Source organism: Rhipicephalus microplus, chromosome 6 (assembly GCF_043290135.1).
Source record: "Rhipicephalus microplus isolate Deutch F79 chromosome 6, USDA_Rmic, whole genome shotgun sequence".
In the NCBI taxonomy this organism is placed as follows: domain Eukaryota; kingdom Metazoa; phylum Arthropoda; class Arachnida; order Ixodida; family Ixodidae; genus Rhipicephalus; species Rhipicephalus microplus.
The window spans coordinates 193,378,098-193,405,970 of record NC_134705.1 but is presented as its reverse complement, the minus strand read 5'-3'; the positions used below and the strand labels follow the sequence as shown (position 1 = coordinate 193,405,970).

The following is a 27,873-nucleotide window of genomic DNA, read 5'->3' as shown; positions in this document are numbered from 1 at the left end:
ATGAACAAGCAAACAATAAAGAGCAAATAATGTTATAGACAGCAAAATAATTAGCACACGAAAGAACGTCAAACTTGAAAAAAGAAATGTTCGAGCTGCATGCAAGCCACTTCAGAACAAAAAATTTTCTTAAAATTGGTCATAGTACGCCCAGTTTTTGCTTTTCGATGTTGTTACCTTGGCCACCTAATGAAACATGCAGCCAAGACAATAACATCTAATGCTCAAATAGAATAAGCAGTGACATAAAAAAACAGCCTCAAACGCCACAGTGCGCTTAAATCACGAACGTTTATTACCATAATAGCAACAATGCTTACGAAACTTTCACTACGCAGCTACTATAAACAGCGATGACCTTACGTAAACTTTCGCAGTATTTCTGCTGAACCTCATTTACATCTGATGGCATTCTTCTTTACGCAGAATGTAGGGAAATATATGATCACGATGGCAACGTTTGCGGCATTGTATATTTTCAAGCGAACAGAGCTCCAGCAATGCTGTATGCCTTTGCTTTAGGCTAGCTATTGTCATTTGTTTTCCTCATCTACAGCCTTCACCACATGTTTCAGTCGATTTAAGGCAAAGAAACTCTGTCCACTGGAAGGTAGCTGGAGAGGGTGGTAACAGAAGAAAAAAAATGAGGATTTTGCCACAGTCGCAATGGGCCTGGGCACATAACAATGTTGGCCTTTTAGATGAAATCGCTTACCGCAAGCTATGGCCCCTGTGTTCTGAACATGCGAGCACGACGGACCTTGTATGTCGATTCAGATACGTCATGAAAAAATGAAAATAAGCTTGCTCAGCTTCGCAGCTGTCGTCATTGTGATTGTAGTCAAGGAAGTGGAACTTGCCCAAACAAGTGAGTGGATAGGAAACATGTACATCATCTCAGCTTTTCCATTTTTCTTGGTACATATTGTTGTGTGCGTATGTGTGTCAGTGTGAGTGTGTAGGTCAGTGTGTTTGTCAGTGTGAGTGTGTGTGTATAGATAAGGAAAGAGAGAAAGCGGGTGATTCTGAGGAATGATGCGATCAATAATATTATACAGTAACTGTTTTCACAACATTGCTATTAGTGTTATGGAAGCTGCGTGAACACCACGGAGTTATGGGTGCACCTGCATATTTACACAGAGTTGACGTGTGATTGGTTATATGCTATCAAGTGCTAAAATTAGCTTGGCATTGTGCGTCATCTACATTGAAGACTTTTTTTTCAAATTTCGACAGTAGGGCGAAGTGCTTTCGCTCTTTTCTCTTTAGCATATCGCAGTAATAGCAATGATCTCCCATAATAATCATCTCCCAATCATATGGAGTATTAGGCGCGAGCTGATGTTGTTTCATCCGTGCGAGTTTCTTGATTTCATAGACTAACATTACTTCGAGGCAAGCGAAAAGAGGCAGCTTCATTTTTTACTGCGTGTACTATCAACGCACTCCAAACACTGGAGTCATACAGATCGCATAAAATTGTTTACTTTGATTTAAAATTTTTCGTTGCTCAGCATCAGCAAGAGAGAGAGAGAGAGAAATGAGGGAAAGGCAGGGAGGTTAACCAGAAATGAGAGCATCCAGTTTGCTACCTCGCACTAAGGGAAGGGAGGATGGGGAATAAAGATGGGAAAGAGAGCGAAGAGCGAAATAGGCGTGCGAAAGAGAAAAAAAAATGTGAGCTGGGGTGCTAAATAGGTCACTACCACGCAAAAAGCTCCATAAGGCCTTCACTGATTTTCTGTGCGAAGACAGATCACGTCGCTTCTCAAGCACTGACTGTTCTGACAAGGGTCTCTCAAGACGAGCAAGCACAGCAGCTAGCTGCCGTCTTTGCACGCTGTAACTAGGGCAGTTACAGAAAACGCGCTTTATCGTTTCATCTCTGCCGCAATGACCGCAAGCAGCACTGTCTTGCATGCCGATTCGGAAGGCGCAAACATTGGTGAAAACGACACCAAGCCACTGTCGGCAAAGCACCATCGTCTCAAGTTGAGAGAGTATGGATGGAGGCTGAAGTCGACGAGACGTGTCCAGCCTATGCAGTCGCGTGTGTCGTAACCACTCAGCATTCCACAGGGATTTCTCTTAGACATCCCCACTGCAATGCATATTATCTTATTATTTCAACACAGTTAACTGAGTTTGGTAAATTTGCGTCCTGCATGGCGCCTAAATTGGCCTAAATCGAAGAAATCGCAGAGGCGGGAGAAAAATTCACTAATCATTGTTTTTGTAAAACACGTGCGACTTACAGCCCACTGGCTGAATGGCTAGTATGTCGCGATTTGCAGCATTCCCGTGACGTCAGACTTGTGTGGGGACGTCACTGCTAAGCGGTATTCCTGTGACGTCAGACTTTTGTGACACGTCACTGCAAAGCTGTCTTCCCGTGACGTCAGACTTCGTTGACATGTCCCTGCGAAGCTGCCTTCCCCTGACGTCCGACTTGTGTCGATACGTCCGTGCGAAGCTGTCTTCCCGTGACGTCAGACTTGTGTTGACACGTAACTGCGAAGTTGCCCCTCGCTACCGAACCTGAAATGGCTGTTTCATAGAAGCGGTAATATGAAAATTATATTCAGTGCATTCTCAAGCACCACGACATTCTTTTTATAGCTCTCTGAACCCGTGTCTCTATTTAAAGCAACAACCCTAAAATATTTAGGTTTAAAAATCACTTGTACAGACAAGATCCAAGCGACGATCCAGTCGAAAGCCATGGACAGCAATAACTAATAGAAGGCAAGCCCATTTGAATAAGTTATTGTTCGCATAAATAAATTGCGTATTTCTTTCTTTTCAGGGGGACGTGTTAGATATACTGTAGGAAAACCTGGATCATACTTTCCAAGTGCGTATCAAATTCACCATTTTTTAATAATATAGTGCATCTTGTTACTCCTATGATATCTGCAAGTGTGGGCCGTTAACTAATAATTTTCGTTGTGCAGGCGATTAACAAGAATGCACATCCAGCTGATCCTATTCTATAAGTAATAATTGTGCAGAAGTAGCCTGTTTAAAACAAAAACAGTAGGTGCGTTACCATGAGGAAATGACGGAGTAAAGAAATGCCACTGAAGAAAGGAACGTCTATAAATTAACAAATCGATCTGAATAAGAGACTGAATACTGAATCAAGACTGACTTTCCATATTAAAAAAAAATCTTGGAACGTGCTTACGGGTGCTATATTTCGTACTCTCATATTTCATAGGTGCACGTCTTTTATATTATCAGTATTGTCTTCTCCAACGTGTGCTATACTATATTCCCACATAAGAAGATCAGTACTGTATTCTCCAAAGAGAAATAAAGGATTGTACACAAAGGAAACGTTAGGAACACCACAAAAGGTAAAATTATTATTTTTCGCACACAACCAAACACGCCGACAGAGACGACGACGCTGACACTGACGCTGACACCGGAATTTCTGCGAAAGGAGCTCTTTAACGCTATTGCGCTAAAAAATTAAACAAGTTAGAAGTGGCTCAGAAGCAGAGAAAGGTTTATTTATCTGGACATGACAGCCATGTAAGCACAAAAACAAACTGCGTACTGCAAAATAATGTGTGTTTACTGAGCAATTAGTACAATCAGATGAGTGTTTGTAACGCGACAGCGTTAAAGATCTTGTTTCAGAAATTCTGGCGTTGGTCTTGTTGGTTGTGAGCGAAAAAGTAGCATTTGCACGACGAAAAAAAAATTGAGAACGACAAAAAATATCCTGGGTCAGAGTGCACGGGGATCAAAACCAGGTCGTTTGGGTTCGAGTGGGAATCGAACCCGGGCTGTTTGCGTGGCAAGCGAATGTTTTACCACGCGGCCATGAGTCTGTTTTTTTTCTGTATTGCCTTGCATATCAAGGCTGTTCACATTTTACATATTACATATTGGTCAAAATACAAGTGTGCCACAAAATACACCCATAGAATTCATTGAGGTACCATCAGCTCCTAGCTGACTAGTGATCAATACTTGGGCATTCGTAACAATTGCTCAATGCGCACAATTCAGTCTGATACATCCTCTTGGCCCTTCAGCACTTCAAGAAAGTGGCACACAGATTCGCAAAAATATTGGCGCACAGATAGCACTTCCACATCCGCGTTTTCAAAGGCACATCGAGTTTTTCTTATTCTGTGCAGGTCCAGAAGCATGATTAGATCAAAAGGTACACCTGCCTCGTTTTTAACTGAAAGAAAACAGATCGATGCCGTGTGGACTTAACGGTAATTCTTTTTTCAAGGTTCTTTGCAATATGTCCCAGAAAAAGACCCCGCTCCAGCAATCTATAAACACGTGTTCAATAGTTTCCGGTTTACTACACAAGTGGCAATGATGTGTTTCATGGCATGACTACTCCCCTATCCTGCAACCACGTTTTAACCGTAAGGTACCAGTAAGTAATTTAAAGAAATAAAGTTTTGACCCCTGGCGCTACACGGATATGCGTCTGCTTGTGAGTACAAAGAGAACAACTTCCTATGCTTAAAAATGAAGTGAAAGTAACAATCGTGCTTTACAAACACAAGCGTTCTGTATACATGCTTCACAATACAGCATAAAATATTGCTGTAATAATGAGTGGCACAAGCGCCCCATCGCATTGGCTGTTCGAACTTGTAATTATCCAAACGACTTCGTGATTTAAAACCGATCACCCACTACATGCTACTGCGCCTGTTGTCTTAAGACCACGTAGATGGTGCATAGCAAGTTCGAAAGATGCCATGCACAAAGTGTTTGAAGTGCGCACTACGAACAGGATATCGCTATCGTGTTCAAATCTTAAAGACGCAGCTCAAGGGTCTCCCATTCCTTATTCGTGGCTTAGCGCAGTGCGGAATCCTTTAACACCACTCCAATCGCTCACGCGCTTTGCATTAAGATGGGAAACTGCCACCAAAATTGGCTGTTGCGAGCTCTTACGCTACGCCACAGTTCTCCACATAAGCAGTGTAAGATAGATGTCGAGAACAATACCGACTTCAACGTTACAGACTCTAGCATTGGAAGAAAATGCTCTTCAGTGTCAAGGTGGCGTGTTAAGTATATGGCATGATGCTTCGCCCACGTAAAATCTCAAGAAACAACAGTGTGGCTGTTTTTATGATGTCCTTATGAGCAAAATTGTACAGGATGCAGATAGAAACGCCCAAAGACCAAACACCGCCTTTGTAGGTTTTTCTCGCAATTCGCACCCTTTTTACGTGCTAAAATAAATAAATAAATGAATAAAATTGAATAAATAAATAAATATGCTGTAGAACCATGCATATATTCATTCCTATACAGATGTACCGGTAGTGGTTTTGTTTTGTTTTCACAATTTACTGTGAACGACTCTCTGTTTAGTGGATGATGTAAAAAAAAGTGTTTTCTTTCCCATTTCAGGAGGCCGAGTCAAATACCCGGGCCGCAACAAGCCAGGAAATCGAAAGCCAAGAGGTGACAAAACCAAACCATCTTCTAAGTAATATTTGAGGGTTACGAGATGATGAATTCTCTAAACATCTAAACGGTTGAAAGTCGATGCCCTGTCAGTGTAGTGCAGTGCAATGGTACATCATGATTCATGTGGGACGTGTGTGTTTGTGAGCGCTTCTGTCGCAAGAGCCGCCATAGGCATCGGCCGGTCATATCCGCACTAGAAGCGCAGCTTGTCCGTTTCTGCCTTCCATATGTTTCGCCTACATTCCGGCACTCTCTCTAACAGGCACATTGAGCGATGTTTTCTACACCCCAAATTCTCATATGGGATGTGTGGCCTTATTTAGTCGAAATGATATTGTTGCGGTGTCGCAGTTCTGGGAGCGGCCTGCGGCGTTGCTTTAAAAGAGTAGTGTTTCTCAAGATACAATAAAGTTCTGCGTCTGTCTGTCTCATTATGTGGAAGTGAGGAAGGAAGAAGACAACGTTGTCAGGCGATAAACAACCGTAATTTTGCCTGTCGAACTATTTACGACTGTAAATATCTCGGAAATATACCCGCAGCAACATTATTTAGTCGGGAAGGTTTCCAACGAACACGCCTATATATATGTGCGAAACTGAGTATACCAGTTGGCTAGGAGAGGTGGACAAAGACGTTTCTTGTTAGCGTTAACGTAGAACGCTCCCGTGTCATATACCAGTCCTTAACGATAATTTCAAGTGGCGTAACCGGAGACAGGCGGGTTATGTGAAGTTAAAAGTCTTCGAAATTAGTCTAGTTTGCTTGTTACAGGCATAAACATACTTAATATGTTGTTGAACCACATTTACTTCCGCACTTCCCCCCCCCCCCCAATAAAAAAAATCTGCGCCAAGCTCCCGGTTGTCTGAAAATAACATCAGCACTGTGTGAAAACTGGTGAGTGTGTGGGCACGCCCGTGTCAAAAACTGACTGTAGGCTGAAGTTGGAAGGGTCTTGATTGGCAGTTAATATCAATGCCATTGATTCCAAACGCTTATGACTGTTTATTGATCAAAGTTCTCTCAAGTTTGTTCAGTATGCGAGTTTTGTCATCCTCTAGTGGATAAGCCATACATCGTGCTGTTGTGACAATCACATCTTTCACACTTTTTTTTTCGCGCAATAGTTTGGGAAGCTCTAGCAGCTTCCCAAACTATTGCGCGATAGTGAACAAGCAAGCTGTCCTGCAAACGTAGCATCCTGGAAATGCTTGTCTTCGTACAAAAACAGAATTATACAAAGATTGCTTCATTCAATGCTTACTTGATACCTTGGTGGACTGAATAAATCGTAACAATGGAAAACTTCAGTTTTGGAAAATGCTGAGAAATCACAGAAACAACAACAAAACAATGAAGTCCTCATGAACTAAGCTACTGGCCGTGCATTGCGCGCGGCACCTTTTTCTAAAACAAATATATGACTTTGAAAAGAAACTTGAGTCATGTAAACCCTAAAATAGATACTTGAGTGACGTGCTATGGGTCATAGCAACTATTCTATGTAACGAATTATAGTCGCGTGAATTTAAGCTTTGTTTACTCATTAGAGTATATTATTGACTTACGATGACTCCCTAGCACGGCACACGCATGAAGCAAGTTGATTTTTGTAAACTTTCAGGGCGCGGAAGCAGTTCGCCTCACCGTAACCTTAGAAAACGTCCCAATGGGAAGACAAAGCTTGACGGTGAGTGGAGTTGGTCAGATCATACTTCAATACCGATTTCTTTGAAGACAAAACAAATATATTCAGAGATATAAACAGACATTGTTGCATTTACCGTTTTTTTCGTCATCCAGCACTGTCCTGGCCAGTTTAAGTTAATAAATCTGCTCGAAGGTTGTAAGCGCTGTTTTTATCACCAGCTGTGCGCTACGAGACTAATGAAGAATGAGACATGTTACAATGCATCTGTACTTTCATCGATAAAAAGAGAAAGCGAAAACCCTCTGCACCCACTGACGAAAAAAAAAAAAGTGGCCGACAAACGTTGAATCATAATTGTCACTTGAATTGTCGGGCACTGTATGCTTCGTGTGACTTTATCAATAAGCTTATCCGAGTCATACATGTGAAAACTAGGTAGTCAGGTTGTCGAAGGCTGAGTGGAAGTGACGAAATAAGGTGCTGATGTAGTGTGTCTAACATATATTGTAACCCTCTTTGAGCCGCTTTCGTTAGCGCGGTATATAACAACTGCATTTTGCCGATGCTTACCTACAGAGCAGAGCCCCGCCGCGGTGGTCTAGTGGCTAAGGTACTCGGCTGCTGACCCGCAGGTTGTGGGTTGGAATCTCGGCTGCGGCGGCTGCATTTCCGATGGAGGCGGAAATGTTGTAGGCCCGTGTGCTGAGATTTGAGTGCACATTAAAGAGCCCCAGGTGGTTGAAATTTCCGGAGCCCTCCACTTCGGCGTCTCTCATAATCATATGATGGTTTTGGGACGTTAAACCCCGCATATCAATCAACCTACAGCTCAGAAACCCTGAATCTTACAAAGAGGGTTAAGCTTAAATTAAGGACAACGCAACGAGCGATGTAAAGGGAATTGATTGATATGTGGGGTTTAATGTCCCCAAACCGCCATATATGTGTACGAGAGACGCCAAATGGAAAAGAAAATAATAGCTGTAACCTTAAGATACGAGAAGATATCAGAGTGGGTAAGGGAACAAACCGGGGTTAAGCATATCATAGTTGAAATTAAGAAAAAGAAATAGAAATGAGCCGGGCACGTAGCGTGTAGGCAGGATAACGTGTGATAACTAAGTTTAAGGGTAACTGACTGGATTCGCAGTGAAAAAAAACGAACTAGGGGGCGACAGAAAGTTAGCTGGGCCGATTAGATTAAAAAGTTCGCAGATAAAACGTGGCATCATAACGCACAAGGCTGGGTTGATTGGCAGATCGCGGGAGAGGCCTTTGCTGCGCAGTGGGCATAGTCAGACTGTTGGTAGTGATGGATGATGATGATGATGATGATGATGATGCGGGGGCAATGTTTCCTGAATGGAGTTATGTTACCGCTACTTTGTAACATTTGACGTTTGAAGTATTCTCTATTGTGGGAATCCAGGATCTGCTGTGGTCTAGAAACTTGGGCAAATACATGGTACATGCTGCCTGTATAGTCACTAAACATTTTCACTATTTATGCACAGCACGGGAGAATGCTAACCAAAATTCTGGACAGCAGTCCTACGTCCTGGCTTTAGAGGCATTCAGCAACACACTGGTCGTTGCATCTGAAACCGCTTCGAATATGATTTTCGCCACTAGGGCGCTTCCTAATTTAATTGAGATTTCTCACGTAAATGAGGGTAACCAGTCAGTGCGATAGAATATCACCAGTTCTACGTTCCTCTTAGTGCTCTCACATGAGATATGACGAGGTGTAATGGTGTGATAAGTGTCTGCCATTAGCACATGTTTGAATGTTACATCTCTTCCGTGCCGGGAAACATTGGAGAACAAACGAGTGGTATAAAATCAATCCCGTGATCACCAATCATGCATCCTGGCTTTGCCACACGACTCCTAACCAGACTGCTATAGGAAACGGGCGTTCACTTTCAATATTCTGAATTTACACTAATTCGAGCACACACTGTTTTTAATCGACTCAAAATGCAATCGCGATCAAAATTTGTTCAGAATATGTTTATTGCTTCAACTACTCTTCCAAGAATTGCGTTTACCTAAAACAAGTCTTTTCTTGTTTCAGGTGGCTGCATAATTTTTGTCATTCACAACAAAGTTCATGTACATTTATGGGAACCTTGCACTCAACCAGAATTTACCTAACATTCTCTTTGCGCCCCATTTTAGGCGGGAAACGTATTCACCCAAAGCATAAAGACACGCCCAAGAATGAAGCTGGGACTACGGGTGAGTATTCTTGCCGAATTTTTCCAACAATCATTGCTACTCTCAAATTGGATTGGCCAAGTTTATGCTTGATCAGCGACTGTTCCTAATGGATTGGTTCAGGTTGTAGTGATGCTTCGTACTGCTGTATATTTAGCAGTCAAGCAAGAATACAATGCATTTGTCACAATGTTTTTCTTTACATGCGAGTGTCTTCTGACCCCTTTTGAATTTCAACATTATTGCTTTAGACAGCTCGATTCGTCTAAATTATATAGAGCGTCCGTGTCAGCATCGGCATCGTTGGTAGCAAGCAAAAAGTCAGTGTTGTTCGTAAGCGAACATTTGAGAAAAATGCAAATAAAGAAATATTAACATATCTTCAGAATGAAAAGAATTGAACCCAGGACTTCCGCGCTGAAAGTAGGCTTGCTGCCACAGAGTCACCACACTTAGTTTTGAAATCACACAGGAAAACAAAATACACCATATGAAAGTTATGTAGTGCGAGAAGTGTCATAAATGCATCCAATATTCCCCGGAATAAGCGCAGAATCACAGCAGCCAGCAAGATGAATTTTAAAATGACTGACTTGTTTAAAACCCATCAATTACAAAGCACAGATGCATAATTAATTAGTGTTGTGAACGTCATAATCAACGAATCGACAGCTGCGAATTTGTGGGTGTTGCTTTACAGACGCGCAGTGTGTACTTCGACAACTCCCCCCCCCCCCCCAAAAAAAGAAAGTGTGTTTTAGTGGACACTTCACAACTGCAGTTATAGTAATTATTGTGGAATAGTTTGAAAAGACCGATTTGAATTTGCACAGGCGTTTTTTTTTATAGCTGCACAGTTTATGTGTACTCAGAAAAGCGAAACCAGGCCAACTGTTCATAAGACGATGCGAACAAGATTCGACTACGCTGTCACGATCTATTCGTGAAGTTGAAGCTCAAGTGTCCCTAAAGTTTTTCGTCATTCTGTGGCAAAACCATGACATATATAGAGCAGAATGTTGACACTTCTTTTCATTGTAAATGAAATACATCACGTTTGGTGTTCGGTACAGTTACAGAGGTCTAATGGTCTGCATTGACTTGCGACAGTGGTGCTCTGTGCGTTCTTGTGTCACTCGCCACGTATGTTTATAGCATGGATCCTAATATAACGTAGCACCCAATTCGCATTCAGTTTGCCTGAAAAGAGAACCTATCACTTATCAACGAAGTCAATAACTTTATGTGTCTGGCCGAAAGTTTATCTTCTGACAGGTAATAGATATAGCTTTCTACTGGCAGTGAACCATAAGAGACACATATGAGTTTAGGTAGAAAACAAAAATTAACAGCGAAATGCCTCAGTGATAACCCACCTACACCTTTCTGCATATTCAGGTGTTTCACCATGGTTTTCGCAATATTCCACCACTGATAATGAGTTATATAAAAATAACTGTGCCCAAGCATTAAGTTTTCCTTCTGAGAGAGTGATGGTTTTATCGAAACTGACAGCTGCATGCATACCTCACATAGTAGAGGACAGAGTAACGTATATCGTGAACGTATTTTCGATATGGGAACTGCGAAGCATGAATGTTCACCAGCATGTAAGAGAGTAGCATTTCATAAAGTATATGTCCGGCGCTCTTCAGCTTCAGCAGCGTTTTGTGTCTATTTCCAGGCACCAAAGCTGAAGAGATGGCTGGAACCGGAATAAACAATAATGGAATGGGAAATGCAGGTGAGGAAGTTATCATCCCTGAAGTGCCCTTTCAAATTTTGGAGTTAAAGGGGCCCTGCAACACTTTTTGAGCATGGTCAAAAAACGCACCTGATCGACAGTAGACGCTTCCGACAACACGCGAGCCTAATATTACAGCGCAGCACGGGGCTTGGAATTCACAATAAACCGTCAAAGTCAGCTAAAAATTGCTTTCTCTTGTCTCGACAAATCACAGAATATGCCCAAAAAGTAAACGTAGTAAGCCCATCTATCAGTCATTGGCTGATTTGAACATGGCGCGATCGCTCGTTACAGAGGTCGCCGCGGGAGGCCGCTTCTTGTCCACGCGTGCGTGCGGGATCACACTGAAAAAACAGCGTATTCAAAGAAAAAAAAGTTCTCAAGGTCACGAGGCGCGCGTGACGTTTTTCTGTGGCCCTGCCATCCCTCCCTGCACGAGAGAAGAGAGAATGCAATTGCAGCATGCGACAAACCTTTGTAACTCCCCTCGCACTGGACGGATTTTAAAAATTTTTGCACGTTAAATTCGTGAGGCAATAAGCTTTTTCAGTGAATTCATTTTATAGCTAGTTGAAAAAATGTTTTAGGGCGCCTTTAAAGTAAGTGTTTAGTTTATAAAAAGGCATTTCTAGAATGCTACCTTATGCCTATAGATGTGGATTTGCTATAGATGGTAAGTTGTAAAAAGCTAGTAAAGTGAGAAGACCGGCTATTAAGTTTGCTAAGCGTTTTGTAGGCTGTCTCGAGTACTTAATTGTTTTTGTTCAAGAAAAATATCGACGGAGTTCCTTTGCAATTGACTTAGACGAATCGAAAGGCTAAGCAATCTTTTTCTTCTTAGTCAGCGCACTAATATTTTACGAGCATGATCTTAGTAATTTAACATCTTTTTAAGGAGTCACTGACCTTGTGACTGGAAAGATGTTGCATATAACACCAGAGCTCTTTCAACATGCAGTATAAATTTATACACACGCCAAAAAAGTTGGCCCTGTGAAGCTGGTGTCACAAAAAATAACATCGCCGCCGTTATAACATCCTTCCGTACTTCGTCAATATATGAGCAGAAAAATTGCAATTATAAAAATTGCCATGTCCTTTGAATAAATGACACTTCAGTACAATTTGAGGGTGACATTAACGTTGCATCACAGCATCACAGTTTGAGCGCGACAGGTTGATCTCGTTGGAGGTTGGCTCGATGATATAGTAAACCATGTACCTTTTGTGTTAGCGTGTAACACTGATTTGTTGTTGAATATGCTCAGGAATGATGCAGGGAGGAATGATGGGCGGTGGCTATGGGATGGATATGGGCTATGGAACGGGTGAGTACAAGTTCAATCTCATTATGGAGGCGAGGTGTACCAAGTTTCAAGAACTTAATTCATAACGTAAAATGTAATTGTGATAGAAATAAGGAGAACAAGTGAAATGATATCTCAGGAGCTCTATAGTAATGTAACGTTACTTCTGTTAAAGCTGATGTCATTAGAGCGTCATTTTTTCCACAAATGTTTTTATAGAGTTTTTTGCAGCTTTCTAATATTACTTTTTACGGTTGCTAATTCTGCTAGTACGCGTATAAATATAACAAAATGGTAAGGTTTACCTATTTAATCGAGTCGCAACGTGAAAACAAGACCAGCAGATAGTACGTAAAAAGAGGACAAATTAGTGTTCTGTTTATGTGTTCCCGGTCCGTCGTTTCCTTTGCATTGTCATAGTTTATTAAACATTACCACTCAGTATTTAATACAGGAGCGAAGAACAGCCGTTGACACTTTGTGATTACGCACCACTGCAGGCACTCGTATGTTGTGCGATAAAATTAACACAAAACTACAAGTACGTAATTAAAGAACGACTTCATATTATTCCTGTAGCCCACGAAAGGAACAAGACACAACAGTTGAACAAAGACAAAACACAAAAGCTCATGTGCTTTCAAGGGGTGGCTACCAGCAAAAGAAGAACAAAACCTCATTTTGAGGCTAGGCGTAAAGTAGGGGTACTCATGAGCGTGTTGGTTGGGGCCCCAAGTCCAGGGCTCCACTGGCTTGCGCCTCTCGCCTAATATAACTCAGAAGCGCTAATTGAACCTCTGGGTTCGGGCTGGCAAGTTGCGCCTCCCACTGCTCCGAAGTAGTTACAATGGTGTTGCCTAAAACAATTTCGAATTATCGGGCTTTCGGTAACAATCCCAAGAGATGTGATATAATGTTACCGAACTGCCGCACCAGGCACAAGCGTAGTGGTTCAACGTAGGATATATTTTGCTGAACCGCGATAAGTTTGAAAAGATTCCCGTCTGCAGCTTGCAGAGATGTGCAGCGTCTTCGCCCTTTCACATTACAGTTGTGACGAAAAAGATGTGCCACCATGCCGCAACACCGCCAACCAATGGCTTGCTCTGCTCGTGCTGCTGATGGGTATTGTCTGGCTGGACTGTCTCTCACGTGGTCTCGCTGCTTCTCACAATAAAGTCGTTGAACCACCAATGACCTTCTTCACCACTGGTGAAGGTTCATGTACTTCACTGTCACTGAGCCCCTGACCTGCGAAGCCGAACGCATCTATACCCACCATGACCAACGGCGCGAACTCACCTTCGCCTTTGCTCCGGTCCGTCACCTGTATCGGGGTTTGTTGGCGGTTGTTGGCTGTTCAACGGCGTTAGGCTTATCAGCAGAGAGGTGGCGTAAGACACAGTCTGGCGTGGCAACAGCGATCAGCAACACAAGCAGGATGAGCCAGGCGTCGATACTGCTGGATGAAGGGACATCGTCTGCACACTGTACTTAGCGCTGTAAGCTTTAAGAGTTAAGATTCACAAAGACGGGGTCAAGGAAGGGTAACGCACTCAAAACTAACACACATGCTTTCTCTTATGAGTTTGAATACATAATTAGCAATTAACACTTTGACATATATGGTTTGTAATATAACTTTATCCATTCATTTTTTTTTTCATTCCAGGTGGCTACGGCATGATGGGGGGCATGGGAATGTTAGGTATGGGTATGGGAGGTATGGCAGGAATGGGAATGGGCATGGGAATGGGAACTATGGGAATGGGAAATATGGGAATGGGCGCCATGGGAGGCACGGGTAAGTGAAAAATTTTCGTTGTATTGGCAGAAATCCTGATGTCTTATGGCAGCAACCGGTAGCTTTGACTATATAATGACATAAAATGCTCTCAATTTTCCCTCGCTCCTATACCACTCGTATCCCAGAATGTCAATACGATAGGAACTTGGGTCAGCTAGTCTGTAGGAACAAGAAAAAAATATCACTTACAGAGAGCTCATCTTATATAGTCTCTTTCATGGTTGCTACATCATGTTACTGCGTGAAATTCTCGTTTGGATTCCTTTCGTTCTCTTTAAGTGAAGATATCTTATGGGGATTTTCAACTAATCTAGCAGTTGTGCTGCTGCATTATAGCTTTATAAATACTAGCAGTAGTTGTATAATAAGCAAAAGAAAAGGACCATTTCATGAAAATTTGTAGTTACCAGTCAATTATTTAATGAAGGCAATGAACAAGTTATTGGGAGTAGGAAGAAACAATCAGCAGCGAATATGTCCGCAATCTATAGTTTGCTAATAACACTATTTCGTTCAACTCTGCCGGGTTTGAAGGGCAACAAAAGAATGAAAACCTCGGATGAGAGAGTACAAGATAGGTTGAAGATTAGCACGCAGAACATAAAAAGTAATCAGCATTCTGACATAGAGTCACCACAAGTGAATAATTGCACATATAATTAAATGACTGGGCAACAGTAGATCCTGTTGAATCTTAACAATGCAAAGAAACAGAAATACACCATGACAATATAATTTCATCTAACAGAGAATAAAGACGAAGCACTTAACCACAATGCTTTGAGATGAGGTTTTGTTTTTTCTACGATAATTTTAAAAATTTAGCAAATAGTACCTTGTCGCCCAAGAAATAGCTTTCTTGACATACCCTGATTATGAAAAATAAAGTAAAAAAAGGGTTCATTAGAGTGCGTAAAGCAGCGATTACCAACATACTAAAATGTAAAATAGGGACAATTAAAGTGGACACCAGCTACGATACATCGCATATAAGCTACACTTTTCTGTCTTCGACCAAATAGGTTTCCGCCTGGTTTTTGATTTGAAAATGTTTATGCATAATTTTATCAGTTCTAGACAATGAGACACACATTCTTTCGTTATACGTATATATTATCGTGAAAACGCCGCATGGTCAAGCTTTGCAATACGTAATCAGCGACAAAATAAGTTACTTGTTAAATAGAAACCATTTAATTAAAAATAAACTGGTAAGTATGTAGGTGAAGTAATTAGGTTCGAATGGTTCTTGTTTGTGTCTAAACTTCGAAGGTCCTAATGAGTGGCTAGATGCTGTGGCAAGTTTTTATTAGCCAGACAAGCTGAAAGTTTGGCATGGAAACTGCAACAATATGCCTTTCAACTAAAAATTTAAAGTAGATCTGGGATGTATATGCACCCCACTGAGGGTTATGTTCTGCTGATCCAGCAAGGCTTCGAATGAGAAGCATTTACAATCAAAACGAAGTTTTGACTGACGGTTGCTTTGAGCTTAGCGTGTAACATAATTATTTATCTGTCTACTACTGTGGGCCTTCTCATGCTTATACCAAGGAGGACGTGAAATATAAAGAAGGCTTTAGATTCCAAAAGAGAAAAGAAAAAAAATTAAATTTTTGTAGTACTAATAACAGCGACAGCAACAAATGATGACATGATGTACTATTGTGATGACGTGCCATGCGGAAAAAAAAACATTTAACGAGGTAGCCTTACGGGTTTTCACACCTCTGATTTGTGCTGATGTAATGTGCGATGGTGTGCTTGAGGTTTGTTAATCTGTTGTCAAGACGGAAATGGTTATCAGTGTCTCATTCCTTAGGTGCTGAGGCAGGGGCTGTAACTAACACGGTTGGCACTGGCACGGGGAATATTAATGGTGAGTGCAAGGAGATGTCTTCAATGTTCCAAAGAAATACATTGGACCGCAGTAGTGCGACACCCGAGATGTAGCATTGGGCGTATATATAGAAGGTGTAATCTGGTTCACACGTTTTTCGTGGGAGATGATGACAAAAACGTGTTGTAGAAAAACTGTTCTAGCCGAAGAAAGCCAAAAAGGCTGCACTGATGGTGTCAGCCTCAAAAAAAAAAAAATCCAAATCTGGTCAGCCTTCTGGTTAAAGTATTCTCGTATAGTAACTGTTTTTTTGTAAAGATATAATTATTGTTCAGTGAAACCCAACAGTTTTCATATAAGAAATCACAGTGATTTTTCAATACTCTGCAGGCCCACTGTGGCCTCGAGAGTTTTACGAATCAAATGAATTTGGCCGTTCGTTTGTATACGTTATTTTCTTTTTTGTGCTTTTTTATCAAGTTTTCAACATACCATTGCCTAATTTCGCTTCTTTTCTTCTTCAGTCATTCAGCTTCATCTACCCAACCTGTTTTCTCCTCTCATGATAGGAAACTGACATCCTGTCGCCTCATCTGTGCCCTTCGTGTATTTGAGTAGGCATGTGTGACATTTGATTATGTAAGTTATAAAATGGAAAAAAATAAAAATTGAACATAACTGACACTGCTCCAGAGAATCATGAGAAAACATAAATGACCTGTGCAGAAATAAAAAAAAAAACGAAACAGCTTTTTTGTTTTTGGAAAAAATATAAAAGAAATTGAAAGTGAGAAGTGACAGTACCAACTAGATGCGACGACGGCTCGCTCGTACTTTGTCAATCAAGGATATAAGGTTCGGCGAGGTTAAAAGCAGTGTTAGGTTGGAAGTCTTGACCATCCCCCTCTTGGCGTATAACGGCGTGGTTCGTCTAATGCATGAATGAGAATTTACCATAATTGTCTTCCTAATACGTGGAGTATGAGTTTCTAGTCCATTGTGGCAACCTGCATTCCATACTTCGTTCCTTGTTCCGAATTTCCCCCAAAAGTATTCTAAATGCCCGTTATTTTTTGCACAGATGCTGGCAACACTCAGAGAGAAAAAAATACTGAAAGAAAGGCGGAGACAGTAAGCGGAGGTGGACAACAAAGTGGTTCAGGTGGGGAAGACCAAACATCAGGTGTGTATGTTATAATTGTGTTTTACTCTCACAAAACGTAAGAATAGAAAAGTAACCTGTACAAACGAGTGCTCAAGAGGTATCATAAGTTTGTCAAGCGTTTTGCGTGAAATAACACCCTATCATTCCTTCTTGCACCATTGCACAATAACGTAGACATTCTACATTAATTTGTGACGTTCAACAAAAGCACTGTTGACGTTTTCGAGGGTCACACATCTTAACGAACTTTTCACAAAAGTTAGTTGAGACGTGTGAGGGCGCGTTTTGTAAAAAAAAAAGTTGTTAACGCTTGCCACGCCCTCTGCAAACGCTATTGAAGTGCTGTGGAAAAGCTGTTGATGATCTACGTTAAATGCGATAACAAGCCATTGCGATAAGCCATCACGAGTCTGCATGACACTTTGCGACATGAACCGCTTGCTTCAGTAGGTGTTCTAGGTTTGTTCTTTTTCGGCCACTGCTTCACCATCGCCCAAGCCACAGCACGTTAAATCGATTATGACACCTTCCGGTGGATGAATAGTTAGTGTCTGTACAAACATGGTTTCTACAAATGGTGTCTATAGAAACACTCTGTCGGAACGTGGTTTACCATGCAGCGCAACGACATTTTCCTCGGCTGAGCATGGAATATAAAGGTTTCGACGATGAATAATAACGCTATACTGCTGCAGATTATAAACTCCTAAAATAATGTCACCGAAGTATTCGCACAGGGCAAGGCATCTGACTACGAATATATGTCTTTGAACATAAACGCTAGTAGTGCAGGTTCCCAGATGAGTTATTTTATTTTTTTTTATTTATAGAATTACCTGCAGTGCCACGAGGACATTATTTCAGGGGGGTAACACGATTAATCACGTAAAAGCACGCCCGGCCGCAGTGGTATAGTGGCTAAGGTACTCGGCTGCTGACCCGCAGGTCGCGGGTTCGAATCCCGGCTGCAGCGGCTGTATTTCTGATGGAGGCGGAAATGGTGTAGGCCCGTGTGCTCAGATTTGGGTGCACGTTAAAGAACCCCAGGTGGTCGAAATTTCCGGAGCCCTCCACTACGGCGTCTCTCATAATCATATGGTGGTTTTGGGACGTTAAACCCCACATATCAATCAATCAATCACGTAAAAGCACATATGTTTACACATATGACGTGGCCACAGCTGCATAAGTCTGTGAGTTACGCCTGGGCATGAATGCCGTTCTCCCCTTTGTTGCCAGTTTCCCGCCTAATATAGAATAGTCTACAGCGGTGTCCACTAACACAATATCTGCGTAACCGTAAGTCGATGCTGGTCCATCGAGTGATAGACGGTCGTCCTGTTCAGCAGAAGGTGACATCCGATCGGTATGTAGCTGGAATTCAGGGGTCATGGGTTCGATTCCCGATGAAGGTTCTGGCTTTTTTAACGTTATAGCGTTGGCAGAGTTTCTGGCGTTGGCATCGGTGTCGGCGTCGGCGCTTGTGAGCGAAAACTCACCTTTGCGTGACCGAGAAATCGGCTATTTTTTCGTGACCGGAACATCGAGAAAGATGCAAATAAAATAAATAATAAAAAACTCCGGGTCTGCGCGGTAATCAAACCCGCGTCATTTCAGTGTCAAGCAGATGTTCCACCACAAGGCCAAGCGTCTGCTTGTAAATACAATGAAAATAACTTCCTCTGCTTGGAAAGGCAGTGAAATAACTTTCATGCTTTACAAACACGCGTCCTGTGTACATGTTTTTTAATACATGAATATTGCCGTAATAATGTGTGGGACAAGCGTGCTTTGACATTGCAGGCGTCAGAACATGGAATTATCATGACTTCACAGTTTAAAGCTACTCACCCACTACAAAAGGCAAATACTACAGCACCCTTAAGATGACGTAGGAGGAGGAAATTATAGCAAGTTCGAAAAGATTTTATACACTAAGTGTTTGAAGCACGCACTGGGGACACAATATAGCTATTGCGTTCAACTCCAAAGGTGAAGCTTAAGCCCCCCCCCCCCCCTCCTTTTTTTGTCATCTGTTAATGTTCCTTTTGCAACGTCATATTTATCACAGAATCATCTAAGTGAACTCTCAGTTTGTCTATTAATAAAACACGACAGTGTTTTATTAATAGACAAACCTCTAGTAACCATTATCATTTACCCCACACTAAATTACTGTTGGGTATATTTTGCTTCGACGACATGCAGTTCAGTGCAATATCGATGATGGTGAAATTTATAGCATAGAAGCTGTCAGGACAAAATTCTGCCACGGTTTTTTTTTACCATAGTATGCATATATTTGTATAGGTCTTGCGCAACTGGCAAATTTGTTGACACAAAGCTTCCTGGCAAGTCTGTATATTATGTAATTGATTTACGCACTCATTGCTTTTTATTCGTTAAAGGAAGTAGTCTGTTTGGTGTACTTGTAGACTTGCATTAACCTTGATACTACTACGTATAATATTAGATGTTCGTAATATGAGCTAGGTGTCTGTACTCCTCTGAAAAAACTCTGCATGCGTGCTTGTTTGCCAACAGATAAGTCAAGAAAGAAAGAGGAAGAGAGTGCCAAAGAGAGTGAAAAAGGAGGTATGTATACCTTATTGGATTCAAGCTTATGAGAATTGGAATAGAGATGTATTCTGCAACAAGATCATGTTGCGAGAAGTGGATGTGAAGGCTCTTAGAATAGCTCGAGGAGCTCCGACCCTTAGTTTGCTTAAAGCGATATTTAATGGGAGAATGATATATTTGGTCTTATCTTTAAAAATGCTTTGTGTCAGTTAACATAAGTACTGGAGAACTAGGCAAAAAGTGGAAGGTAATAAGCATTGTGGGGATCTAACATCCCAAAACCAGCATCTGAATATGAGAGATGTCTTCGTGGAGGGCTCCGGAAATTTCGACCCCCTGGAATTCTTTAACGTGCACGTAATTCTAAACACACGGGTCTCAAGCAAAACAAAGACAAAAAACAAAGTGGAAGTTGGAGAAATGAAAACAATTTCACTCCCTTGCATATAATGTGTAGATACATGTCGGTTGGGTTATTTTGTGGTCCACAGCCCTGCACGCTATACTGCTATGGCTGATACTATGAGCCGTTGGCCAGCGTTTCTTTTCGTGATTTTATGAACTTCGTCCTTGGCGCTTTCTCTTCAGCAGAAAAGCCAGCAAAAACAGAAGAAGAAGGAAATGGATCTGCTAAGGAAGACGAAAAGAAAGAAGGTATGTGTGGGTATTATAACCTCCGTAGCATATACCATTAGCCAGATAGGATGCGTTTTAGCTGAAAAAAAAAGAATTGTAAATGTCAGGATGTGAAAGCAGGACTTCTCTTTCAAGAAAAAAAATATTTTTTTCGCAGTTGTAAGAACTAGAGAAGTACACAGAGAGTGAATCTGAGAGCTACACAAGTACTCATTGGCTGCCTGTTGTTATGTGGAGTAGCCTCTTTGGCATATTTGTAGACAAGTCTGCATGCTAGACTCCTACGTCCTGTATTAAAAGCTGATAGACAAGTCTGCATGCTAGACTCCTACGTCCTGTATTAAAAGCTGATTGCAAGCACTAGGTGTCCCATGAATTTCTAAGAAGTTTTTTATGAACGCTCTTTTACAATAGAAAAGTCGGAAGACAAGGACAAAAGCGAAAAAGATGGTGATAAGGAAAAAGAAGGTATGTGTGTTCACGTTTCCACCATAGTGTAAGCCATACGTCAGAAAGTTACGCTACAGGCTGAAATAAAAAAAAAAAGATAAATTGGGGGATAAACAAGCACTACCTAGTTTTAGAAATATTTCACCGCTGTCATTATAAGTAGACCACAAAACTACTTGTGAACTGGAGCGACACAAGTACTGAATGGTCTCTAATTGTTTGAGACAGAGGTTGTTGAAATATAATTGTGGGTTCCTGAAGTGAATGCGACATTATTATGCCGGTAACTGTATAATTTTGACTTGGTAGCATGAAACACTTTAAATGTATATTTACTACGTCGAATGAGCGTGCTAGCCTACTGTGCATGGTTGACCGAAAAGGTAATGGAAGCCTAATGTTAAAATGTCAAATTTTAATGACAGACAAGTTACTGGAGCAATCGAAAGTACACATTTGAGCACTCGACTGAACCCTATTCCTTCATGGCCTTCATTTCCTCTATATCTCTCCTTACCGAAGAAGCAGGCAGGCGTTGGGCCACTGGAGGTTGGCAGTTGTAAGCCTGTTCCCTCCCTGTTTGCCTGTGTCATTGTGTTTTCTATGTACACAAAATAAATGGTAATAATGATTTATCGAAAATGCACGGCGATGCAGGCGCCGAGTTATGACAGTGTGGTATCAAGATAGACTAGTATGAAAGCCCGAACCGTGTCTCAACATCAACTGCCACATCAGATGCAGACCGTATTATCTATATATTTGTACCTGCGTACGACTTGAAGTTTGATGCAAAATGATTTCAAGGGCAGTGCACAGTGAACCAACGAGGTTCCGTTATGGCGTCTTAAATCTATTTTTCCGGTCGAGCACAGAACACTCTGAAGTTACAGTTACGTACAAGGTAGAGGTACTAGAGGCATCACTAATAACCTTCTCGTTAACGCTCGTTGAGTGCAAGAGATGGTTGAACCGCCTTTTTTATGTGTATTTCATGCACTGTGCATGGCAAATAAAAGTTGGTTGTGAGTCAACGCTTATGAGTGTGCCCCTTTCATCCCTATCAAACCAACTGCTATGCTACCAAACCAACTAGCCCACCAACAAGCATTAGCACCGTTAAAACTGCTTGTTATGTGTTGTACACTCATCCAATCAATTTCATAACGTACTGCTTGTGACCCCTAGCAAAGTAGGAAAACGAGAAGAAAGAAGCAACAGAAAAAAGAAAATGACGATAAAAAACTAGGTATGTTAGTTCCTTGTCTCAACCAGCTTTGCCGAAGTCTTGTGCCCGGCAATGTACGCTCGACTACAGGCGAAGCAATAGCTCAAGAGGAATGTAAAACATAACGACATTGGCGGAAAAATTGATGCGTTAGATACCTATTTTCAGTGGTGAAAACCTTAGCTTCCAATGGTATTTGATACGAATGCTCTATTAAAGCTGCAAGACTAGCAATTGTAACGCGAGGTGGTCGATCTGTTGCCTGGAAGCAGTCGTAACCATGGTATCGTGTAACCCCAGTCTGCCTCATAATTCATTCTTTCTCACACACAGAAAAAAATAATGAGGATCGAGAAAGCGAGAAAAAATCGAAGAATGAAAAGACAGGAATGCATATTTACTGATACACAACGCATAGGTCATAACCTTAACGTAGAAGCATATAGAGCTAGACAGTGTAATATCTCAGCTGAATGTTGCAACGCCATACAAAATAAATCACTCCCCCAGCTATTCTATGCTCTGTTTTGGCCTATAAATGCAAGTTCGGTCTGCAAAACTTCGGCGCTCCTTTCAATAGCTTACGTGAAAGAGTCATGCAAGCTTGTTTCCTTTTTGTCATAATTGTTTTTTCTCTGCGAGTGTAAATACCACGCACATCGTAAACTAAAGTTTGCGGTTCCTATTCCCAATATGAACTTTGGTTAAGCATCAAATAACGGATGAAGTCTGCCAACCGGTAATGTTTTTTACTTAAAAATAGATACAATAAAATTCGCGTCTATGGGATCACCAACTACTATCTCAATGTAGTGAATCGTTCTGGACACCTCGGAAATAGGCAGACGTGACAGCACAGAACATCTATGATGATTTTCTTAGGGTATCACAGACTGACTGTCGATAGAGCTTGTATTAATTCTTTTATTGTAACCAATTAATTATGAGTTCTTGAGCTTTTGACATTGCATTGCACCTAACCTAATATTACAGGCTGGAAAATGATGACAGGGTTGTTGATGCTACACGAAGTGGTTTGCTCAAGAGAGTATAGTCTGCGGTTGGTTTTTAAAGGAGTCCTGCAACACTTCTGAGGGGGATAAAAAACACTGTCAATCGATAGCCGAGGTATTTCAAAAGGACTTGTTTTTGGGCTAGTTGGTGCATACTTGGAGCAGAAAACTGAGGCGCAAAAACATACCGTGAAGCAGGAAGAGCAGGACAGAACAGCGCTGTTCAGTCTTCTCTCCTGCTCTTCCTGCTTCACGATATGTTTTTTGCACCTCAGTCTTCTGCACCAAATGATAGCCGAGACACTAGAGGACATGTGAGCCAAAGACTGCTCGCATGCCCCGCAAACATGTGGCGCTCTTACGAAAGAACGCATCTTGTTCTCCATGAACGCACTCGCTAGTGAAAAGGCATGAAGAATGGGTGCGATAATGCGTGCGATAAATTACTGAAGCTACGATAGCACTTGATGAATTCGAGGATTCGAAAAACGTTTTCACGAGCGTCAATTCGGGTACGTGAACGGCTTTAATAATGAAAGCATTCAAGGAATACTTGAAACAGTTTTCCAGAGAACCCTACACTAACCGCTACAGTATTATCTTAATCTATAAGAGGTGCTTGTCCCACCTGTACCGCAGTCAGCCATATATATTACCTCTAAGATGCTCATTATCCTGTGCCGCACGATGTACGAAAGACGAAATTGTGCAAGGGTTAGCTGCGAAAGTCTTGAAAAGATAACAAAAAGAAGGTATATGTGCCATTTATTAACCAAGCCTCATGCTATGTGAGCTCAGACATGCCGACACGTGCCATACCTTTGTGTTTAAAAGTGAATCTCAGGCATCGCCACTAATTAGTGATGTGCGTTCATTCCAGAGAAAACAAAGTGTTACACTAAGTCTCGTCTAGCGCGCACCTCAACTTTCTTATCAGTATACGCGTATGGCCCTCCGGCGTTAAATGAAAGCTTCCATTGGTATCTGTAGGCGTCACAGGCAAGTTAGTCAGATCAGTCTAAATCTAGTCAGGTATATGTTGAAATAGAAAAAAGCAATATCAGTCCAAGATTTTTTTTTCGAGTGGTTAATTCAGAACACTGAAGAAGCTCACAGTCAGCGCCATTTTACGTGGCAGCTCAAGCAATCCTGGCTTGACCATATCGGTATCACGTACGGTGGTCCATTTTCTACAAATCAAAGCTATTTCAGTGAATAATACAATCTTACCGGACTACGGCGTCGTTTAGCCTTATTTATTGCTTCCACTGTGTTTAATATTATGTGCTTAATTATGTACAGATAAGACAAAAGAAGGCGGTGGGGATGGCGAAGCATCTAAACCTGATAAGAACAGAAGGTACGTATCTTTCACAAACACTGTATTAACTTTCACAACACTGTATTAACTGTTAAGTATTTGATTGATATGTGGGGTTTAACGTCCCAAAACCACCATATGACTATGAGAGACGCCGTAGTGGAGGGCTCCGGAAATTTCGACCACCTGGGGTTCTTTGACGTGCACGCAAATCTGAGTGTTAAGTATTTCAGATTCACTGAGTATACAGCGAGCCCGGTTATCATGTCGCGAGTTTTGCACCTGAAAACCCCGAATTTTGTTTTCAACCTTATCATAGCGCGAAAGCTAGGCAGATATATATCTGTACGTGAAACTAAGTGCCCCAGAATTCCATGAGTAACTGGCATCTGATGTTGCTACCCAACATATCTGCACTGTCCCCTTCTCCTACACTCTTGATTATGCACAATTATCTTGCAGTTTCTTTCTTAGATGAAAACTGGGGGCAACCTTGCGATTAGTATGAGCTCTCATCGATAAATACCTTCTTTTTTAAAACTACGTTTATGCCACATATACTCATTGACCTACAGTACAGAGAGAAAATAACGACCAAGGGAAACCTGGTGATCCACCCGGACTCAAGGCCAAACAGGTACGTGTTTTTGTTACCAGCAAAAATCAGGGGGCGAAGAGGAAGTGCACAAGTTTAGCAGCAGGCATTCAGTTGTCATTAACTCGATCTGCCCATTATGCTTTTGCATCTAAAGAGGCAAGAATGAAAGGAATGTTTACGTTTTTCGTAAACAGTATCAATGATATTCCCCCCCCCCCATGAAATATTACGACACCTAACGGATTATTACCCAGCTGCTGTTATCAAAAGCATTCAAAGCTTTCTGCACATCATGTGGTTTTACAGATACTCAGAGATCGGCTCACCGTTCAACAAACGGGGCATTGTAATGACGCAAACATGTGACGTCAAGCATTTTCGGAACCAAGGACGTCATCTGATGATGACTTTAGGCATCAGTCGTGTTGCCCCTGCTGACGCCGCAGGTGGTCACTTTTCCTGTTTTATGAGGCACGGAACAGTAATGGAATTCAGCGCTTAACTTTCCAAAACCAAGATATCAATAGGGGAGACCCTGTAGTGGAGGATTCTGGAAATTTAAACCACCTGGGGTCCTTTAGGATGTGCCTAATTCTAAGCACATGGGCCTTGAACATTTTTGCCTACATCAAACAAGCAGCCACCGCAGCCGGGATTAAATCCCGTTACTTGAGAGTTAGCAGCCGAGTGACATGACTTTTAGATCACCAATAGGAGGCTGAAACACCTAGTGTGTTCGCCCTAATAACCGCCATATTAAACCGCAACAGCTGACATTATGAAGATGGGCTTCCACAGTTTGTATAAGAAAGAAAACCGATGGTCTGTTAGAGCTGGTTAGGTAAGCTAAAAAGCGCCACAGGTGGAGGGAGAAAACTAAGAATTTAAATGAGATTACGAAGTTTGTGGCTGCAACAATCACACAATCAGGTCAATCAACACAACTTTGAAGAGGTCCTTCTGCGTAGTAAAACTACTGATGACAATAATAAATGTAAAAATATCTAAAAAAGAAACCGCATGCACCAAAAAATTCCGCCATATCCACGAAGTGAATCATGATGAGTGGGCGAAGCTCTGGAGGTAAACCTGGTAAACCATGAATCCTCTGTACATTTTGCCCACTCGATTTTATTACATCGCTCCCCCTAGCGTACGTCGCCGCACTAAATCGAACGATTGCCTTCAACCAATGACACGCGCCATATGTGACATCATTCCTATTTTATAAGATCTCGCGTCTTTCATCAACTACAAGTACCGCTGTCTAGTTTATAACATCTTGCATCTTTTCATCATCAGCTACAAGTACCACCATCTAGTAAACACTACAAGAACTAAACGAGAGGTGGCTACATACAGGAGACGGTACCGCCATCTAGTGAACACTGCAAGAACTAAACTAGAGGTAGCTACATACGGGGGACGGTACCGCCATCTAGTGAACACTGCAAGAACTAAACTAGAGGTGGCTACATACAGGGGACGCACAGCCCACGCCCTAAGGAGCTTCACCCCTAAAACGACGCGTCATTTTACTCATGAACGCCTTATCACATCCTCGTCATTTGTTTTTGGGATCTACTAACACGCTACTACTCCGTCATTCTGTTGACACTTTTTGTATCGATTTTGCGTGTGTAATGACGGGTTCTGGGGCTTGCTGCCAGTCACAACAAAGTGTCGTTGATTGATATGTGGCGTTGAACGTCCCAAAACGATCATATGATTATGAGAGACGCAGTAGTGGAGGACTCCGAAAATTTCGACCACCTGAGGTTCTTTAACGTGCACCCAAATCTGAGCACACAGCCTTACAGCATTTTCACAACACAGTGTCAAGTGGCAAGCATTGAATCTTAGAACTCTATGGAAGTTTCAAAGCTTTGACAGGTGTTTATATCGTCTTACATATTCGGTTGATAGTTCACGAATAGCCAATATCTGCATTTTGTTCATCCATCCGCTTTACATGTAACAAACTGGATTGCATGTAGATCCAACATAAGGGATTCCCACTTGAGGAACCGAGGATGGATGTGAAAACGTGAAAGATTATGCATGGACGAGACATTTTGAAATATTCTTACGTGAAAAAAAAAATAACCAAGTTCACATCAAAAAGACATCAGCTGTAATAAGACAAATTATACATTCAACGTTAACCTAATTAAAGACACCCTAGATGAAACATTTTAATACAAGAGCTAATTTAATGTTTATTGCAGGGGGAAGACAAGAACCCAATACATTTACTTTTCCACAATAAAAAAAACTAAAAAATGCTCAAAGCAGATTGGCAATGAAGGCGAAGGATGACAAATATAACAAACTGTTGCCGACATGCATAAAATACTGCTCGTACTTTTGCCAGCGATTTAAGATGTAGTGAGCCTTATCCTACGTAGAAAATAAACTTGGTTGCTAAGAATGCAAGGTCTAGCGGACCCCCAATACTTCTAACTGAAGGTAGGAATGCACCTATAAAAACAACAGATCAAGCGATTTGCCAGCCGTTCGGATGAATATTGTATACATAGTTGCCCATTTTTACGGCTCACCGCTGCGTACTTCCCTCCAGGTAAAGGGGAAAAGTTCCAATTATTATGCCAATAGCCATACCACGTAGCCTCATCACTTCTTTCTACAAGATTACTTTAGGTTTTTTTTTTCTAACTTTCAGGCACCCAAGAAGATGACATCACGACCACAGAGCATTCGTTCCATTGATGTGGTTTTATAAAGATTCTGCTATTGTGTTCTTTTGCACGGAGTCACTCTGCAATGTCATGTAAGAGAATAGAGAATTTTGACGGAATAAACAGCTCATTTACGGTTTTTTA

General features: G+C 41.6%; 1 protein-coding gene across 3 annotated transcripts; it reads left to right on the top strand.

Moving 5' to 3' along the window:
- Positions 1-663: 663 nt before the first annotated feature.
- On the top strand, positions 664-27,873 carry LOC119167864 (uncharacterized). 3 transcript variants are annotated; one of them, XM_075867420.1, is made up of 16 exons: positions 664-868; positions 2,810-2,857; positions 5,407-5,460; positions 7,092-7,157; positions 9,300-9,359; positions 11,023-11,082; positions 12,354-12,413; positions 14,065-14,196; positions 16,022-16,078; positions 17,121-17,222; positions 19,749-19,799; positions 20,376-20,438; positions 20,835-20,888; positions 24,414-24,471; positions 25,008-25,069; positions 27,714-27,873. In XM_075867420.1, the coding sequence occupies exons 1-15, from the start codon at positions 766-768 to the stop codon at positions 25,021-25,023; spliced, it is 984 nt and encodes a 327-aa protein (XP_075723535.1). In that variant the 5' UTR covers positions 664-765; the 3' UTR covers positions 25,024-25,069; positions 27,714-27,873. The 3 variants fall into 3 exon arrangements, with proteins under 3 accessions (XP_075723535.1, XP_075723534.1, XP_075723537.1); XM_075867419.1 differs by having other exon boundaries at positions 20,373-20,438; XM_075867422.1 differs by lacking the exons at positions 664-868; positions 2,810-2,857 and adding an exon at positions 4,165-4,241 and having other exon boundaries at positions 20,373-20,438.

Coding starts and splice junctions, on each gene's coding strand:
- LOC119167864 (XM_075867419.1), top strand. CDS start 766: ATGTCGATTCAGATACGTCATGAAAAAATGAAAATAAGCTTGCTCAGC. Junction 2,858..5,406: donor ACCTGGATCATACTTTCCAA/GTGCGTATCAAA, acceptor TTCCCATTTCAG/GAGGCCGAGTCAAATACCCG. Junction 9,360..11,022: donor GAATGAAGCTGGGACTACGG/GTGAGTATTCTT, acceptor GTCTATTTCCAG/GCACCAAAGCTGAAGAGATG.